At 52.2% G+C, this 17640-nt stretch overlaps 6 protein-coding genes and 1 non-coding gene across 7 annotated transcripts; 2 read left to right on the forward strand and 5 right to left on the reverse strand.

The window, feature by feature from the left end:
• Positions 1-292: 292 nt before the first annotated feature.
• Positions 293-2410, reverse strand: SMAC4_07067 (uncharacterized protein). The gene is made up of 3 exons (XM_003349666.2): positions 2254-2410; positions 793-2094; positions 293-721 (listed from the first exon to the last, which is right to left on the reverse strand). Exons 1-3 carry the CDS (start codon positions 2275-2277, stop codon positions 623-625), a joined length of 1425 nt encoding a protein of 474 aa, XP_003349714.2. The 5' UTR covers positions 2278-2410; the 3' UTR covers positions 293-622.
• A 538-nt stretch (positions 2411-2948) lies between these two features.
• Positions 2949-3021, reverse strand: SMAC4_13478. The gene has a single exon. It is a non-coding gene; the product is annotated as a tRNA-Lys (tRNA).
• Positions 3022-4545: 1524 nt separating this feature from the next.
• On the forward strand, positions 4546-9318 carry SMAC4_07066 (uncharacterized protein; the record flags this gene model as incomplete). Its single annotated transcript, XM_003349665.2, has 3 exons — positions 4546-5000; positions 5469-8023; positions 8083-9318. 3 exons carry the CDS (start codon positions 4546-4548, stop codon positions 8835-8837), a joined length of 3765 nt encoding a protein of 1254 aa, XP_003349713.1. The 3' UTR covers positions 8838-9318.
• A 192-nt stretch (positions 9319-9510) lies between these two features.
• On the reverse strand, positions 9511-10617 carry SMAC4_07060 (uncharacterized protein; the record flags this gene model as incomplete). The annotated part of the gene is made up of 1 exon (XM_024655842.2): positions 9511-10617. The coding sequence occupies one exon, from the start codon at positions 10615-10617 to the stop codon at positions 9511-9513; it is 1107 nt and encodes a 368-aa protein (XP_024511666.2).
• Positions 10618-11435: 818 nt separating this feature from the next.
• Positions 11436-13970, reverse strand: SMAC4_07059 (uncharacterized protein). Its single transcript, XM_003349658.2, has 2 exons — positions 13244-13970; positions 11436-13080 (listed from the first exon to the last, which is right to left on the reverse strand). Exons 1-2 carry the CDS (start codon positions 13435-13437, stop codon positions 11769-11771), a joined length of 1506 nt encoding a protein of 501 aa, XP_003349706.1. The 5' UTR covers positions 13438-13970; the 3' UTR covers positions 11436-11768.
• Positions 13971-14365: 395 nt separating this feature from the next.
• Positions 14366-15846, forward strand: SMAC4_07058 (uncharacterized protein). The gene is made up of 3 exons (XM_003349657.2): positions 14366-15250; positions 15347-15582; positions 15679-15846. Exons 1-3 carry the CDS (start codon positions 14575-14577, stop codon positions 15823-15825), a joined length of 1059 nt encoding a protein of 352 aa, XP_003349705.2. The 5' UTR covers positions 14366-14574; the 3' UTR covers positions 15826-15846.
• A 36-nt stretch (positions 15847-15882) lies between these two features.
• Positions 15883-17517, reverse strand: SMAC4_07057 (uncharacterized protein; the record flags this gene model as incomplete). The annotated part of the gene is made up of 2 exons (XM_066090559.1): positions 16926-17517; positions 15883-16793 (listed from the first exon to the last, which is right to left on the reverse strand). Exons 1-2 carry the CDS (start codon positions 16993-16995, stop codon positions 15883-15885), a joined length of 981 nt encoding a protein of 326 aa, XP_065946465.1. The 5' UTR covers positions 16996-17517.
• Between the last annotated feature and the right edge of the window lie 123 nt (positions 17518-17640).

Below are 17640 nucleotides of genomic sequence, written 5' to 3' on the forward strand. Positions count from 1 at the left end.
GGAGCATGCCCGGCTGTCGGTGGGTGGTCAGGCTGTCGGGACCGGGTGGAGACTAGAAAGAAGACGGGCTCGGAGTTTGGAGGACTCCCTCAGGAGAGCCAAAGACTCGAAGTCGAGGTTGAGGGGAAGGGTCATATTTATATGTCTGCGCATCATGGGATGGTTCAGATCGGATAAGAATCAATAACACTTGTTGGATATGATGTGACGGACAATTGGTTACCCATCGACCAGGCGGCGGTTAGACTAGATACCTACGCTGCACACTTGGGCAATTGCGAAACCAAGCTCAGGTAGAATTTATCCAACATCTATTCCGCTACGTGTTCCTCTGAAGGATCACGCCCTATATATATACTCGACGATCATTTCTTTATGCCCTCACGGAATTTCCCCACCTTCTCCCTGATTCCCACCACTCCCCTGCCCACCGCTCAAGCTGCTCTGTTGAGCCTCTCTCCTGGCCTTCGCTCCCGCCTTCAACTGCTCCCACCGCTCTCTATACTTCTCCACCGTCTTCTGCAGCTTATCATAATCCTTTTCCATAGCCGCCATCTGCCTCGTCATGTTCATCATCTGCTCTTCCAACTCTCTGTTCTTCCTCTTTAGCGCCGCTATCTCTTCAGGATGAGCACCACCACCCTGAGCGGCTGCACCCATAAAGCCACTGGCATTGATAGGCGACCCGTGCCCGGGCCCGCCAGTGCCAGGATGCTGCAATCTAATACTCTGCGCCAATGCCAATGTTGAAGTTTGCGAATGAACCTCGAACGTGTGCAGCCTCCTGCTCACTTTATCGAGCGCGTCCTTCAGGGTCTGGTTCTCCATGTGCAGCTCCTCGATCACGTTGGTCAGATCCTTTTCTGTCTTTGTCCTCCCTAGCCGCTTGCGGAAAGCCGAGGGGTTCGCGGCAGCTGAAGACGAGGATGGGGTCGCGGATGGGGACTGGATCTGCGACTCCCTGGCATCGACGAAGTCGTCCTCGTCGTCTTCCTGGTCGTCCAACGGGGTACCATTGCCGTGAATCGACGCGGCTAGGCGTCGCTTTTCCTTTTGTTCGTGGTTGAGGATGCTGGCGTAGGAGGCCGTGTGACCGCTGGTTGGGACCACGTAGAAGGAGTCGGCAGGTGCGTGGCCATCGCGAGCGAGGGTGCGTAGAGTGGCGCGAGAGTAGATCTTGGTGAGATCAGGGTCCGTAGACACGGAGACAGTTGTTCCTTTGGGCTGACGAGGCGGTTTTGATCCGGAGCGCGGCGCAATCTCCGGGGAGAGCACTGGGCTGACAGTGTCCGAGGAGTCTTCGGCAGTCAGAGGGAGACCGGCGAAGGCTAGAGGCGCGGAAAGTCGGTTGATTAGGCTTCCGAACGTGCTGTAGAATCTTGTAAACCCGTCATCACTAGCTGTAGGTGAACCAGGACCAGATGTTTGAGGTTTCGAAGAGGAACTGGCCGCATCTTCCTTGGTGGGTGATGATTTTCCTGGAGGAACCCAGCTCGGCTGCTGCTTTTGTGCCTTATCAGATGTTTCGTGTCCCTTGTTTCCGCCCTTCAATGAACCCTCTCTGTTTCGAGGATGTACTTCCAAGTTGCCGGGTGCCTGATCATTGGACACGCTTGGGTTTAACGGTTGGCTCTGTCCTTGATATTTCGATCTTATCCCTCTTGCTGACGCAAGCTTGCTGGCGATGGACGAGGAAAGGTCACGCTGGCGGTATCTGGGATGTGGTGAATGAGTGGGCAGTGGTTTAGCTGCGCTAGGTGGCGTAGCGACCGAAGGCGGTCCAGCCCTGTGGCTGTCTGGTTTGGCTGACTTTGTCCCGTCATCCTGACTGGTTGATCCCTTTTCCTCATCCTCTTCTGGAATGTCACTGTCAATACTCGACGGTTGACTTGTCGGCTCGATGGGGACCTTGAGCAATTCAGCCAAGCGCTTGTGATGCTGCTCTAGGAGGGCCAGCGTCCGCAGTGCCTCGGTGCTAGTAGTGCTCTTTGCAGCGTTCGCAAATTCGCCGGCGGCCTGAGCATGGTGGTTGATGGCAACCGTGGTGTCAGCGGTCTGGGTCGCAACTGACGCGGCTTTCGCATGGTCGTGGGCCTAGATGTGTGTTATTATTAGCGAGATTTAAGCTCATCCCATCCGACATGGACTTCCATCTCGGTTATCTTGTCCTAGCCAGATGCGATCGCGTAGGGAGAGGAGCAAAGCAATGGAGAAGGCGGGCAATTAGAACATGCCGAGAATCCAATGGCATACCTTTACTAAGGGAGACAGATCCATGCTTGTGCGCGCTTGAGATTCATCACCACGAATTCCTCACTGGTCTTGCGCGCGATGACAGCAAAGGTGGAATGATTTCGTTGGTCTCGATTCAAGGGAAGAAGATGAATTGTGATGTAAAGTGCAGGTTGATGGCGGGGTGTTGCGAAAGTCGGAGAGATGCGTCGTGCTTGTGACATCCGTTGGCTGTAAGACAGGAGGGCTTGCCTTATCTAATCGACGAGCCAATCACTAACACCGACCATGGCCACCAATGAATAACAGCTGAAACCAGCGATGGTAAGGAAGCCATTGCGAGGACCATGACCGACTCAAACTTCATCTCAGGCGCCGACAAGGAGAAGCGGGAGTTTTTCCGGGGAAAATTATTGTACAGCTGAAGATTTACAATATTGTTGGACTGTTGGCGAGCTCGAATTAAAGATGACATTACGCTGGGAAAGTCTTCATTTAACCCATGGGCTACGGTAACCGCAAATTCCGCGTATTCCCTGTTCCGCATGACACTCGAAAAACCGAGATATCAAAACAAAGTGACGCTAGGGACATGAAACATCCCTTCACATGATGGAAATTTGCAGAGAACAAAACAACACAAAAAGAGAGAAGCCGTTTCCCGCAAAAGGGAAAAAGAAAATATTGTCCTGGTGAACCAGGAACATCGGGAATTGAGCCCGACGTGGGGGTCGAACCCACAACCTTGAGATTAAGAGTCTCACGCTCTACCGATTGAGCTAGCCGGGCGGTAGTTAACCGCCAATTGTTGGAAACGTGTGTCGGAACCAGCACCTATGAATGGGAACCACGACTCCTTTGTGGACTTGGTATCGCGTAGCTCTTCCAATATCGTGGGATCCAGGAGCGCGCACATGTAGGATCTTCGTCAAGGATGCTGAAACTGTCGAGCCTTGTTATTATTAAACTGTTGATGAAGTCCGCGGTTTCTGTGGATGGACCTGTGGCATTCATCTGGGATCTGTTGGCGGTTCTGTATCCGCGTATAGCTACGACTGCACAGCATCGAAGCAGGGGAGGAAGTCCGTTGGGAGACGCTGCGCTTTCGCCTTGGTATGTCGTCAGAAACAACCCATGTTTCTTCAGCTCAAAGTGTAGGTTCTAAAGGCGAGATCGGAGTTGAGGTGGGCGGAAGAGGGTAATCGAGCGAGTATTTCGTGTTTGCCCTCTTGTTGTATATGGACGGGAACCAAAAAGGGAGAGAAGGAGACAGGGGGAGGGGTTAGGTGGTGATCAAGTTGTCGAAGAAGAACGAATATATAGAAGCCATTGGAAGTCATCAAAGCTTTAGAGGCAGAGAGTCGATGTCAAGAAGAACAGTTAGGACAAGCCGCGTGGAGGGAGGTGGAGTTGACCTCAGCTTGACGGGCCACGAGGGGTTCGCCTTATCTTATCAGTAAATTTGGGGTACACGTAGGTACAGGTACAGGTACAGCAGCAGGTACCTCTACAGCAGGGCGGCTGCTGTATGAGGCTGTCCTGCATGGATCCAACAGGGCGGTTGCAGATCTCTTGTGGACATTCGGATATCGCAAATTGAGGAGAGAAATGGAATGGTATTATTGTTACAACTAAATGGTGGTCTCTCGCCGTTGCCATGATTACCTTGCACAAGACGTTGTACACGGTGTCGTCGAGAGGGGCCTTCCGTCACAGGGAAACAAGCTCGAACAAGATAGGGGAACATACAAAGGGAATTTTCAAGGCAGTCTCACATGGGTTCTTTCCATCTGTCAGTCTGTACAACCCAAGACAGCACTTCCGTTTGTGTGAGTTTATGCGCTACGTAGACGACAAAGCCTCGGTTTTCCAAAATACATCGATGACAGAGTACACAAGCGGAAGCGAATACTACCTACAGAAAGCCACGATCAATCGCCCCTGAAGATTGTTTATATGAAGACTGAGGTTGGTTTTGCTTCTGGATTCGGATTCGCTGAGTGGTTCAGGGTTGCCATCAAGGTTCGCTGCGCCCTGGATGAATGACGATGTCATAGCGCGCCATGGTTTCAAAGGAGCCATTCGAAGCTTCCATGTACGTATCACTCACTAACAGACTCACCGTGGTAGCCCTTGAAAGTTTACCTACCTTATCCAAGTTCTACAACAACCAAAACAGATTGGAATAAACACACCCTGCCCTTTTCAACAAACGACCAACGACCCTGCGACGGGACCTTTTTTGCTTTCACTTTCTTTGATAGCATCGCGGCGCAAACAACAGTCTGTCTGTCTGAAACCCGACACGGCAGTATGGATAACGCACCCACCGGCTTTCACAAGCTTACCTCTGTGCCCAAGGCGATAGCGGCCAAGCACCGTGACCGCCGCAGAAGACGGGCATCATTGGCAGAATCAGAGGGCCGTAGCAGCACTGGTTCCATTGGGACGACGGACGATGCAGTCCCAGGCCCAGTCCCAGTTCCAGTACCCGTCCCCGGATTCCGGCTGCAGTCCTCCTCCACAAGGTCCACGCAGTCGCAGGCGCAGACACAAAGACCAAGCTCTCTCGTCAGCCAAGCCACCTCGACGGCCGCCGAGTCCGACGAGAGATCCAACTACAACAGATCATCCAGGTCGGGGTCGAGGTCGAGATCGAGGTCGGCTACTAGTTTTGAAGATAACAACACCAATCTAGAGTACCCCGACTCCCAACCGCTCTACACGCCGGTGCCATACGAGTCCCGCTCGACACCGGACCCTGAATCGTAAGTGGAAGTGGATGTTCCTGCTACCGGTTCCCCAAAACTCCAAAAGCGTTCCCAGTCCAGTGGCTCTCTAGGCGCTAAAGTCTGAGCGAAATGGAGAGTCTTTAGGCGACGACAGGGGATCCAAGATTCCAGGATCACTGGAGCCGTAATGGAGCAACATTAGACGTCTCCACCATAAAGACATTGGGAACCGTCGGTCTCTTCCCACTACCTAACTCAGGTCATCTGCATCATGGCTCTGCGCCTCCCTCGTGCTGCCATTCAGACGAAGAGCGTACAATAACAGTCTCTCTCACAAACCCTCTTCCTGTCCTCGACATTATTCCTCGGCCCAACATTCCTTCTTCCTTTTGTTTTATCCCCCATCCCATCCCTCACTTTCCAGGTTTCTTTGTATATCGTCATCATCTTTGGCTGGCCCCAATCTCTTCCCGAAACTGACAGTCCGGTTTCTTTCTATTTCAGTGCCAGCGCGACAGTCCGCCCCACCCCAATCTCGACCCATCCTTCCCAGATTGGACATTTGACAACGTCGTCACCGCTCGTGCAGGCTCAACATCTTCCAGAAGTCCAAACTTCCGATTCTTCGAACCTCTCCGACCTGTCGATTCGCTCCTCGACCAGGCCTGCAGCTAGCACCGACAGTCTCGAGTCCGCATACTCTGCCAAGCGCGCTGACACAACAATTGAACCAACCAACGACGCACTGCCCCAACAGGTCCCATCCGTTAGCCGGGTAAAGGACATCTTGCGATCGAGAGGAGGCAGCACAGAGCTGTTCCCCAACATCACTGTTACCGATACGGCCGCAGACACCACCCCGAGGGCTTCGCAAAATACCACTGGACTTGTAACGGATACCCTCAACAAGGCAACCGACCGACTCCACCGACTCTCACAAAGCCAAAAACTCGAGCCTCTTGTCCCTCCGCAAACGCCTCCAAGGTCGACTACCGATTCAGCAGCCCCGGTTATCGTTAATACCCCTCCTACGCCGACTGATCATAGTGCGCCTGATCTATCAGCGAAGAACAGCCCAGTAGCTACAGCTCCACCGAGCCCGCGCAGAAACCCGCATGCGCTGATAGGGAACATGAGTTCGCCACGAGGAAGAAGCAGGGCCGGTTCCGGCAGTCATGGTCCGAGCAAACTGTCCAACATTACCTCTGCTCCCCTAACGCCAACTCCCGAGAATCCGAACAATCCAACCGCCAACTTCTTTTCTTCCATGTTCTCGGCTGTTCAGAACACAGCAAACACATTAAGCAGCACAATCTCAAGCGCAAACTTGGCTCCCGGGAACGGCAAGAGCAGATCCGTGTCGAGTTTCACAAGTCAACAAGGAGGCAGTAACAACGACGTGAATAACGTCGAAGTCGAATCAGCTACCGAAGCCTTTCCCGGCGCAGATATGGGGTCTAAGGAGCCTGCGGTCAGGACGCTTGGGAATGGCGACCTCAGTCTCAGCCAGCTCGGCATAGTTGACCCGCCACCGACAGCCCCCGCTCCGGCAACTATCAAAGTCACCGAACACGAAGCTCGAGCCAGATCCGAGTCCGCTCCTGTCGATGCCAATGCCAATGCCGAGCTTACGCTGCCTGAAGACGCGAATTTCTACCGGACCCGGTCGCTCTATGAACCGCCCGCCACCGGGGAACGCACAACACCGAACGGGAGCATGTACGAAGGCAAGACAGGATCGGGAGTTCATCGCAGCGGTAGCATTCGGAGCGCTATTAGCAGGCGAAGGAAACGTGCTACCAGTGCCGTCTCGGGGACAAGCGGGAACACAGTTGCTGCAGCAATTGCTGCAGCTAATGGCACGGCGCCTCTCGCAAATGCCCCCAAGCTCACCGGATTCGCGGTTGCCAATAAGAAGCGCAACCGGGACTTCCACACCCTCTTCAAGAGTGTTCCGGACGACGATTACCTGATTGAGGACTACAGCTGTGCCCTTCAGCGTGATATTCTTGCCCACGGTAGGCTATACGTTTCTGAAGGCCACTTATGCTTCAGCAGTAATATTTTCGGCTGGGTTACAACCTTAGTCATGAGCTTCGATGAGATCGTTGCTGTTGAAAAAAGAATGACAGCCCTCGTTTTCAAAAACGGCTTGGAAATCTCCACCCTTCATGCCAAACACGTTTTTGCCTCGTTTACTAGCCGCGATAGCACTTACGACCTGATTGTCAAGATTTGGAAACTGGGTCATCCTCACTTGCAGAGCTCGCTCAATGGGGTCCGGCTGGAAGGTACTGGCGGGGACAGGACCGAAAAGATCGACGAAACCGAAGTCGTATCCGCACCAGAAGGTGGCAGCGATTCCAGATCCGACGACGACAGCGATAGTGATGGCGAGGACGACGTTTACGATGAGGATGAGGACAACGAAGATGAACAGGATGGAACACAGGCGTCAGACGCTGGTGCAGCAGATGCCTCCGGGGAACAGGCTGTTTCACGGAAGCCGTCAGGAATGGTGGGTGCCGGCAGCACCGATAACAAGGACGACACAGCGCAAACTGCCGTCGCAGATGATTTCCCTGGTCCTAAAACCCATTCACCAACCGAGTGCGGAGACGCCGACACCCATTACGACAAAGTTATAGGAGACGATGTCGTTCCCGCGCCACTGGGTAAGGTCCACAACCTCCTGTTCGGCGCACCATCGTCAGCCTGGATGACCAAGTTTCTTCTTAACGACCAGAAGTGCTTCGACATCAACATCGATGATAAGATTGGCCTCAACGACGAGCAAAAGACAAGGTCATACAACTATATCAAGCCCTTGAATGGTTCCATCGGACCTAAGCAGACAAAATGCATGGTTACCGAACAACTTGATGGTCTGGATTTCGAAAAGGCTGTGAACGTTACAGTTTCGACGCAGAATCCGGATGTACCAAATGGCAACATCTTCGTGGTCAAGACCAAGTACTGTCTCTCTTGGGCCGAAAACAACGCAACAAGAGTCCAAATCAACTGCACGATCGAATGGTCGGGCAAGAGTTGGATTAAAGGTACGTCTTACTCTCTTTGCTCTTCCTAACTAAACTTGGTCATTGCTAACACTCGACAGGCGCAATTGAACGTGGTGCCAACGATGGCCAAGCCCAATACGCCAAAGACCTTTTCGTGGCGCTCAAGGCTGCCGTCTCATCTCGTCCTCGCTCTACTACCCTAACCAATGGCGTGGCACCGGGCAAAGGCAAGAAGCGTGGCCGCAAGAGCAAGGCTGCCTCTGTGCCGACTAGTGATGCAGAAAGCGTCAAGCACACACCGGCCAAGAAGCAGGACTGGGGCCTACTGGAACCTCTTCATCCATTCTTGGGTCCTATTGTGGATATCCTGCGTCCAGTCCTTACTGGGAATATTCTCTACGGTGTGCTGGTAGGACTCCTTGTCTCAACATGGTTCCGACTTGGAATGAACAGTCCTCGTTCCGGCGCAGTCATAGTCCCAGGCCGTGGAGACCTTATGGGATACGCAAATTACCCGCAAAGAGTCGCAGCGTACGAGGAGATGTGGAGGAGAGAAGAGAGCGATCTCTGGGACTGGATCGAGGACCGAGCAGGCCTAGACAGGTTGCACGGTGGTGGTGGAGTCGGCCTTGGTGAGAGTGACGAAAGAGGCGGAATGGGTGTCAGAAAGCCCGCTAAGGGCAGGAAAAAGGGCGAGGCAGAGTACAGGACAGCGGAAGAAAAGCTGAGAGAGGAGAAGATGAACGAACGTGAGGTCCAGGAGGCCATCAGGGTTACCGAGGAGAGGTTGAAGGTTTTGAAGGCGGTTGTGGAAAGGAATTCTGCTGCTGAAAGGGTTTACGAGTCGCTTTAACCACGCTTCAACCACAAAGGCTCTGCGGCTACTTTAATCTTTTTTTACTTTTCTTTATTTTTTTATTTTTTTTTGTCACTCCCTGGGTTGGGAGGAAGGAGGTTTATTGGACATGAGAACTTTTCGTCCTTCAGGATGACATCCCAACGCGAGGATGTGGGACACTGCTGATGTTATCTATCCACATTGCATACCTTACGGATCAAACATTTCTTTGTTGAAGCATATCTTTTCTACACACTACTAGCTTATGGCGGGACGTCTACAGTTGCCCAAGGGCTTTTGAGCTGATTCATAGCATTTTTATTTTATAGCCAAACTGTTCCTTTTTGCCGCCTCGAAGAAGCAATGACTGTGTTACACAAAAATGGAGCCACCTACAAATCCAGATTGGGAGCGAAAACCCTACATGATGCTCATCTCTCTCCCGCCTGGTTCGACTGTGGGAATGCATACCGTAGAAAAAGACTGACCCCCCCCCCCCCCCCCCCCCAAAAAAAAAAAAAAAAAAAAAAAAAAAAAAGACGCCCGGGGAAACAACAAGATCCTGCGCCGGCTTAAACACGAAAATATTCCCATCCCCCCAACGCCTGCATCCCCTTCTATCCCGTTCACTTTTCATAACATCGTCAATAATAGTACCAGTTTGTACTATCGTAAATCTCCCTCTCTCTCACCTTGCCGCAGGCGGCGGCCTCATCATAACCACCAACAAAACCCCAACCACCACCACCCCAACTAAGCACGCAAAAACCAACCGCCTGAGCAAGCGGGACCGGTGGCTGGGAAAAGTAGCCAGAGATGAGTTGAGTGCCGAAGCGCCGCCAGGATCTCCAGGATTTAGGCCGTTTTCAACATCACCTGCTGCTGCCCCTCCTGCTCCTGATAATATAAGCGGCGTCGTCTCATCTGGCTTGGGCATGATGAATTGGTGCTGGGAGAAGAGGTCGACTGCGGCATCACGTTCATCTTGTTCTGGTAATTGTCGTCGTCGTAGTAGTAGTTGTTGTTGTCGTTGTTGTTGTTGTTGTTGTTGTTGTTGTTGTTGTTGTTGTTGTTGTTGTTGTTGTTGTTGTTGTTGTTGTTGTTGTTGTTGTTGTTGTTGTTGTTGTTGTTGTTGTTTTTGTTGTTGTTGTTGTCGTTCACGTGGAGGTGGTGGTGCTGGTGGTAGTTCGTGCCGACTACCGCTTATTGTCGACGCATCCCCATCCCCATCCCCATATTCACTGTTGGCCTGGCTGTCAGTAGTAGTTGTTGTTGTTGTTGTGTAAGACCCTGTAGTAGTAGAATCCTTCCGTCTCCTCCACGGCTGCGCAAGCGACACACTATTCCGCACGCCCTGGAACCGGCCGATTTGGCTGTAGTAGGACGAGTCGGGCGCTATTGATGAGGCTTGGCCGAAGGAGGGAAAAGGGCGGGTGTCGAGAACCGACGAGCGAACTGAGCCTTGGTCTACGTCGTACCCGTGATCGTCGTCGGAAGTGAGCCATGATGACGCCAGTAATGCTGCTGCTGATGCTGCTGGTGCTGCAGACGCTGGTGCTGTAGGGCTATACTGCGAAAGGCTGGTTTCGACATCGCTTATTCGCCGGTCCCAACGGCCGCGGGTTCGTGGGCTGATGATGGATGAGGCCATGGATTCAGTGGCGTTGCCGATGCTGACGCTGAGGAGGGAACGGCTTGTTAGGGGCGTGTGTAGACCACTACCGAGGCCATCGCGGTTGTTTTCGTTGGTGGTGTTTGCGAGAATGGCGGTAGCGACGGAGTTGGGGGAGCTCATTTTTTTTTGTGAGGTTATTGTTGCTGCTGGTGTTTCATTGAGGTCCTTTTGTATACAGTGTGCCACATGGAAAGAAACCTGGTGTTGAAGAATGTGAGGGCCCGGTCGATGGTGAGAAGTCGAGGAAAAGAAAAGAGAGAAAGGATAGAGTTCGGAGAGAAAACGAGCTGACAGTCACAACGAAACAACAATGCTATCAATGCCTGTTTGACCTTGGTTCAATATCCACTTTAAAGATCCCTACTAACCTCCCCATTGTTTCTCTTGCTTATAATATCCCCGTTCAGCTTTTTTCACCGGATGTTTTCCGCTTGCCTCACTTTTTTTTTTTAGTTTCCTAAAAGCCTCTGCAGATCCAGGCCTTCGTGGCTGGCAATTCGATGACCACGCGTGTGGTTCACCATAGTGACACACTATGTTCGGGTCGTCCCGCGTAAAAGCTCAAGACATATCAGTGCAGTGAACCATCCTCGCTGTCGGGTGACCAAGTTTTTTGGTTCGCCAAATTCATCACCCGCTCGCCCCCGCAAGCTCCGATGCTCGGGCTCCGCAGTGGTGATCCCCTCTGGCAGGGGCTTGTGTGGGAGGGCGAGGTTAAAAGCGGTCTAGCGGGTCCAACGTTGGGCTAGACCACCCTGGTCTCTCGGTGCAGTGCATGACCTGAATGGCTTCTAGCCCGGGGTGTCAGAAAGTGGGTGCAGAGGCTGAGATGGGACGTTACCACGAGGTTTGTTTTAATGGTCATTGTCTGTTTTTTTTCTTTTTTTCGGTTTTTTTTTTTTTTTTTTTTTTTTTTTTTTTTTTTAACTTTTCAAAGACCTTTCTTCACTCAGCTCATGTAACCCTTCTTTGTCTGTTTGAAATGTGAAGTACGGGAGCCGGTAACCGAGTATCTCAATGGTAGTGTATAATGGAGTGCGGTGGCGTAATTGCTGATTTCTGCCCCCATCTTTTGAGGTAACTATCAGGTCACGTTCCTCTCCAGAGACAACCAACATGTCTCATATGCGGTGGACGGATATAACCACTCATTCGAGTGAAACAATGATGGCTCTTTATACCATGTATTATCCCCTCTATGGCCTCGAACGCCGGCTAGTAACCTTTCCCTCCACGTTAAATCATGTACCATCCATTATCGAACCGAAAGCCTACGCCTGGGTGCTAGCCAAAGCAGCAGGTACCAAGATTCCCGCCCCAGTAATTCCTCCATCGTGACAGGGCTCTAAAGTTACCCGCATTTGTTGCCCTTGGGCGGTGAACTCTTCCTGCGTGATAAAATCCAAGAAGGCTTGCGTGTCTTTCAGGTAATCCTGAAAGTGCTGTATACAGCCGCCAGTGTATCCGACCACAAGCTCTTCAACGACATCCTCGCCAACCACGACGCCATCCTGGGCTGTTCCTGACGTGTCAGGAATCTCGTCGGCGCAGCGCAAAAGTCCAATGGTTGCTGCCGCAACAATGCCTGCTGCTCGTGTTTGTATAGCCTTGGCTATTTGATATAGGGCGTCCGCATGGTCGGATGTCCACGTAAATGTCGTATCCGCGATCAACTCGAACTCTTTATGTAACTGCTCCAGCATATCGCCTTTGTGACTATCCGGGTAAAAGTGGCCGAGGAAGGTTGTGGAAAGACCAAAACGCTGGTGAAGCCTCTGCGGCAGATCGTCGGCCGAGACACCATAGACAGTGGTCAAAAAGTCCACAAATATGAGCCTAGCCAGCTCGCCCAGATAACGACCGGCGGTCATGTACTCTAATGGTTGGAAGCCGGGTGCTTCGCCTGCTTTATCCAGCTCCTCGTCCCAGCGACTGATCAATCCATGCATGCGTAGCGGCGCTGCTGACCCGTTGATGCTCCATTCTGTGTTCACCGCAATCCCGGCATCCAAGAGGTCCTGGTCCTGCTGAACACTGATCAGACCAGGGAATTTGTTTTTGTGCAGACTGCTGAGCTTGAGGGGTATCGTAGCATTGCATCCGGTGCCGACGATGAGGCCCATGGCTGCTTTTTGGTTCGGCGCGGCTGGGTATTGGTATACAAAGGACACCAATGTAGCCACTGCATCGTTGGTGATGGCGGTGATCTTTATGGGGGGTAGGTCGGCTGTCCTGTGCTGTTCGTAACCCTTGGAGAGGTGACCGCCGAGGTCCAGATCTGATTTGATGGCAAAACCCTTGCCCATAGCCATCAGAGTAGCTTCGGAAAGTGAGGTCTGCTTCATGGGAAAGCTGAAGGTGACGCCCATGGGCAACTCTTCCTCCGCAGATAAACCCCATGTTTCGCATCCTTCACGAACCACTTGTGCAATGTGCTCTCCAACCCACCGAAAGAGACTCTCTGAGTTCTCACTTTTCAGGTGATCCAGAATAGGCCATGACTGCTCGAGGAGGCGATTTAGGCGACGATCTTGGCCATCGGGTAGTAGCTCCACGAAGCCCACTCGCAAGTTTGAGCCACCACTAAGTCGGAAGTCAATATCAGGTACCATTCGAGTGAATATCAGGACTTTTTTTTTTTTTTTTTTTTGGGAATCCTACATGTCCATGGCAAGGAAGCTATTCATCACATTGTCAGCCAATATCTATGGCAATATCGATGGATAGCTAATAGAGAACTACTTACCGACCGGTACTCTGACGTCCCACAGGCCTCAGAATCGACATGGAAATGGGAGTCGGTAGAAACTGGTCCAAAGATTCGGCAGACAGGTATTTGAAGTTGTAGTAGAATTCCCTGGATAGGTTCAAAGCAACATGGTTGTCCAGAGCCAAGGGCTCCAGAAACCGGCTGATGGTGGTCACAGCCGAGGGCGACATGGTTGCCAATTCTTTACTGATGGTTGAAGGTGAGGTCTAGCTAGGGTGGTCTGGTTTCGAGGTGTTCGTGATATCGCGTTATCATGTCTTGTCGAAATTGAGATGATCACTCCGACTTCCTGAGGCGAGGTTGAGAGGAGGTTGAGGCATGTGGTTTTATAGAACCCCCTTGACTCAATAGTCTGAGGCTGGGAAAGACTTGGTCGTAGAGGGAGGAACCGTTGGCCATGAATCACGAGCGCTTACTCGGGCTTTAGGTTGAATCAAGTAAAGTCCATGGTTCAGGGAGGAACAGTTAGATGGGATTGTGGAGGATGTTGTGGATTGTCGCGGAGGACGGAGGGGACTAAAGACCCATTCAGCCCATTCACGACTTGCCATTGACAGGCCAGGAGGTCGATGATACGTGACATCGGAAACATCCATCGGAGTTTATAGGTACCAACCCTGAGCAACCGTACAGAGCGTAACTTAGCAACCAACGACCAGCAACCGGCAACTGGCCACAAAGACCAGGGCGGGAGCAATCAGCAACCGGCAACTGGCCACAAAGACCAGGGCGGGAGCAATCAGCATGCCGCTTTCCATCCCAACACAATGGCGGGCAAGGCTGATATGATTGACGATGTTGCGGGGTTTGGGATGGATGGCGTCGACGGCTTGTGGTTGGTTGCGGTTGGTCGCATGTAGCAGATAAATTACCGGCAGCCTGTATTTAGAGGTCCCTGATCTAATTGTTAGTGCACCCGCCTCTATTCGGGACGAAACAATCGAGGGTACTGCGTGAGACCTCTCATCATCCGAACCAGGCCATGTGTTTAGAGGGCAACAACTTTTGATAGGCGCATCTTTAACCATAATCTCGTAACAACTCGGCAATATATCTACCTACGTGGCGATCTTTCTAGTAACAGTTGTTAGGTCTGATGGCTGAAAAGACAAGAAGCCATGCCCGCTTCTGGTGGAAGCTACTCTCCTGATAGCAGGCAGCTACTACATGTAACCGAACATTAGTTCTTTACTCGCTCGCTTGCCTGCCCCTAGCCTCCTCTCGGTGTAACGCCCCAGTTAAGCGCCATCACAGGGATCCAATTGCTCCTTAGCACTCCACGTTATCGCGCCTGCCTCCACTTGTGGATGGCCGTGACCCATCTGAGTGACGATGTCTTTGGACCCCAACATCAGATCTGCCGCCTCTTTCTCTTTTCTCACAGACTTCAACTCTTGACCTTGTCGACCATCTCCAAACTTATATCACATCAAGCAGCAGTGATACAAGATATTCTTTATACGACCAAGAACCATCAAATACATAATAATATCGCCAACATGGACGAGAAAACCCTACTACCCACGACAACACCAACCACTATTAATTCGCCTATTCCATCCGAAACCACCAACAAGAACGACAACAGTCAAAATGGCCGCGATAAACACGCCCTCCGTCGCATCCTCGTTGCCGTCTGCCTGATGGTAATGGTATGGACCCTTTGCGGGCTCGATATGGATATGGACCTCGATGACAGCGATGGCCTATCGGAATGGTCGCTCGTAGATCTATCAACCATCAACGCCATTGCCATACCGCCCACCACCAATGCCGATGTGGGCGGTGACACTACTGAACACGAACCGGTAGCCCTTGAGGCGCATATCATGAGCAAATGCCCCGACGCGCGAGACTGTCTTAGGGAGTTGGTTCTGCCTGCTATGCAGAGGGTTTATACCAAGGTCAACTTTACCTTGTCGTTTATCGGAACACCGACCAACAGCGATGATGGGGTTGCTTGCAAGCACGGTCCGGAAGAGTGTAAGTGGAAGATTGCCTTTCCATTCTGGGAAACAGACGGGACGGATGTGCCACACGTGGAGACTGATATGCTGACCGGTTGTACTTTTCTTTTAGGCCTTGGAAACATCATCGAGCTTTGCGCCCAGAAGCTGTACCCCGATCCCAAGATCTTCCTTGGCTTCACTATGTGTTTAACCAAGAACTACGATGAGATCCCTCAGCGCAGCTTGATCGAGGACTGCGCGCTCGAGCACGCCATCGACTTTGACAAGCTCAACCAATGTGCTACCAAGGACGACGGTGCCTTGGGCATGGCTCTGCTCAAAGACAGTGTCAAGAGAAGCGCTGATGTATGTATTGTCCCTTCTCCCCTCCAAGACCGAACCACTCCGTCGTAATGATATTATGTGGTATCTAACATATTTCTTCTCTCCTCTCCTCTCTAGGCCGGCGTAACGAAGAGCTGTACCGTCCGCCTCGACAACGAGATCTTCTGCATCCGCGACGGCGGTCAGTGGTCTGACTGCCCTCACGGCTCCAGCGTTAACGACCTAGTCCTGGCGGTGGAGAAGCTGTACGGACGTGAGAACTAAACACACCTACCTAATTAGTCACCTCAATTCAAATCTTCAGTTCCTCCCTCTCATGTTTCAGCTGCTGCTGCTGCTGCTCCTTCTCTTCTTCAACGGTCCAAAAACATCTTTCCATAAGTCACTCTCCTCCCCAAGGGTATAACTCATGGTCAACTTGTCCATGCCGGCTTCCCCATCCCCTTCCATAACCTCCAACGTCTCAATAATACCATCCAATCCCACCGCCTTACCCACCGCCTGCGTTGCCCCGGCCTCCAGCTGCACATGCACGATGTGAATGTGAAAGTGGTAATACGTCGGCTGGTAGTGCACATAAAGCTTCAGCTGGTCCTCGTCGATCTGCGGGTACACCTTGGTCGTAGCCTCAACAAACTTCCTCTTCATATGCCTCAAAAACGGCACATGCTTCTTCTTGAGATCTCGCAAGCTCCAGATATCCCTCCTCTCCACCAACCCAAGTAGGTGCAAGGCGGCCAGCGTCTTACGGTCCCAATTCAGGTCTGGCAGCAACAGGAACCCTTCTTCCGGGTCCTGGCCGTAGGGAGTCCGGTAGATCACGTCCTCGACTTCTTTTTTGCCTTCGACGATGTTAAACGCCCAGTTCAGCCTCCCCGACTCGCGCTGCGCTTGCATGTACGGACGCACGTGGTCCCGGTAGATCTGGGGCGTCTCGGATACGTAGCGGACTGCTTGCCGGGAGTATTTGGCGATGTGTTTGGGCGTGCACGGGTAGATGAGGTTGATTTTGAGGTCAGAGAAGTCTTCCTCTTCGTTTGTGGAAACAGCGCCGCTGCTGGCCATGTACCAGTGGTAGATGTCGTTGGCGCCCAAGTTCTTGAGCGTACGGAGGGTTAAGGGCGCAGAGGAGAGGTAGTCGGTGGAGGTTGGGAAGGGGGCGCGCTCGAGGACTAGCAGGGCCGGTTGGGAGTCGATGGTGCCGAGGAGGGTGGTGCGGCGCCCAGCTTGGTCTGTTTAGGTGGAGGGCGGAGGGTTAGTATACAGTCATGGAGGTTTTCAAAGCTTCCCAGGTGGCTCTTTCGGTATTTCCATCCGAGTGTGCAACGGTACGTATAAGAAAGGGCAAGTGGATGGTTACGCACCTTGGTTCAGCTGGCGCTCGAACTTGAACTTGGGCACAAGGGCCTCGGCGTTGGCCTTGACGTCGGACATTGTCGGGGCTCGGGTGTTGTTTGGCTCTGTAGTTGTCGGATGGATGTATTCTGAAGTTATTTTAGGTGCTATCTTGGCTGTTTATATGACACCTCGAATTTGTGTTTCTTGATGGGAGCTTTGTCGAAGCAAGAAGTTGGTGAAACTCTCGAGAAGTCAAACAAGTTGAGACGAACGCGGGAACGCCCTGATCAAGCGCCTGAAGTGCCCCTCCCCGCAGCGGGGTCAAGCGATCTGCGGGATCCTCTTAGCGAAGCGGGAAGCCCGCCTCAGGGCGTGGAGTAAAACACTCGGCCCAGCCGGCCAGCCAAATGGGGCGTTCCGGGCACCCTGACTGACCAACCTCCTAAGAGCTGGGCCTGGACAATGTTTTTACTATCCCCGTCCAGGTCCGGTCCATGAGAGCCTCAAGGTGAAGAACCGGCCTACATGGAGAGGGAACTCGACCTCGAGCTATATGATCATGGCTTCACACTAGGACTCCTAGAGATGTCCTCTATATATACGGATATTGTTAAACGCTTCTAATTTTGTTGCTCTTTGACGTCGGTGATCATTGTGCCATTCTATAGACAAATTCCAGATACGTCAAGCTATGCCATCAAACAACCAACACTCACTATTCACAACCTTGACCCCCCCCCC

This window comes from Sordaria macrospora, chromosome 3 (assembly GCF_033870435.1).
Source record: "Sordaria macrospora chromosome 3, complete sequence".
Taxonomy (NCBI): Eukaryota; Fungi; Ascomycota; class Sordariomycetes; order Sordariales; family Sordariaceae; genus Sordaria; species Sordaria macrospora.

Bases quoted from the DNA above. Each gene is read 5' to 3' on its own strand.
- SMAC4_07067 (XM_003349666.2), bottom strand. From the start codon at position 2,277: ATGGATCTGTCTCCCTTAGTAAAG. The intron at 2,095-2,253 runs GTATGCCATTGG...ACACACATCTAG, and splicing joins ATCTGTCTCCCTTAGTAAAG to GCCCACGACCATGCGAAAGC. The intron at 722-792 runs GTGAGCAGGAGG...GCAGAGTATTAG, and splicing joins TGAAGGACGCGCTCGATAAA to ATTGCAGCATCCTGGCACTG.
- SMAC4_07059 (XM_003349658.2), bottom strand. From the start codon at position 13,437: ATGTCGCCCTCGGCTGTGACCACCATCAGCCGGTTTCTGGAGCCCTTG. The intron at 13,081-13,243 runs GTAAGTAGTTCT...CTTCCGACTTAG, and splicing joins GGACGTCAGAGTACCGGTCG to TGGTGGCTCAAACTTGCGAG.
- SMAC4_07058 (XM_003349657.2), top strand. From the start codon at position 14,575: ATGGCCGTGACCCATCTGAGTGACGATGTCTTTGGACCCCAACATCAG. The intron at 15,251-15,346 runs GTAAGTGGAAGA...CTTTTCTTTTAG, and splicing joins CAAGCACGGTCCGGAAGAGT to GCCTTGGAAACATCATCGAG. The intron at 15,583-15,678 runs GTATGTATTGTC...TCTCCTCTCTAG, and splicing joins GTGTCAAGAGAAGCGCTGAT to GCCGGCGTAACGAAGAGCTG.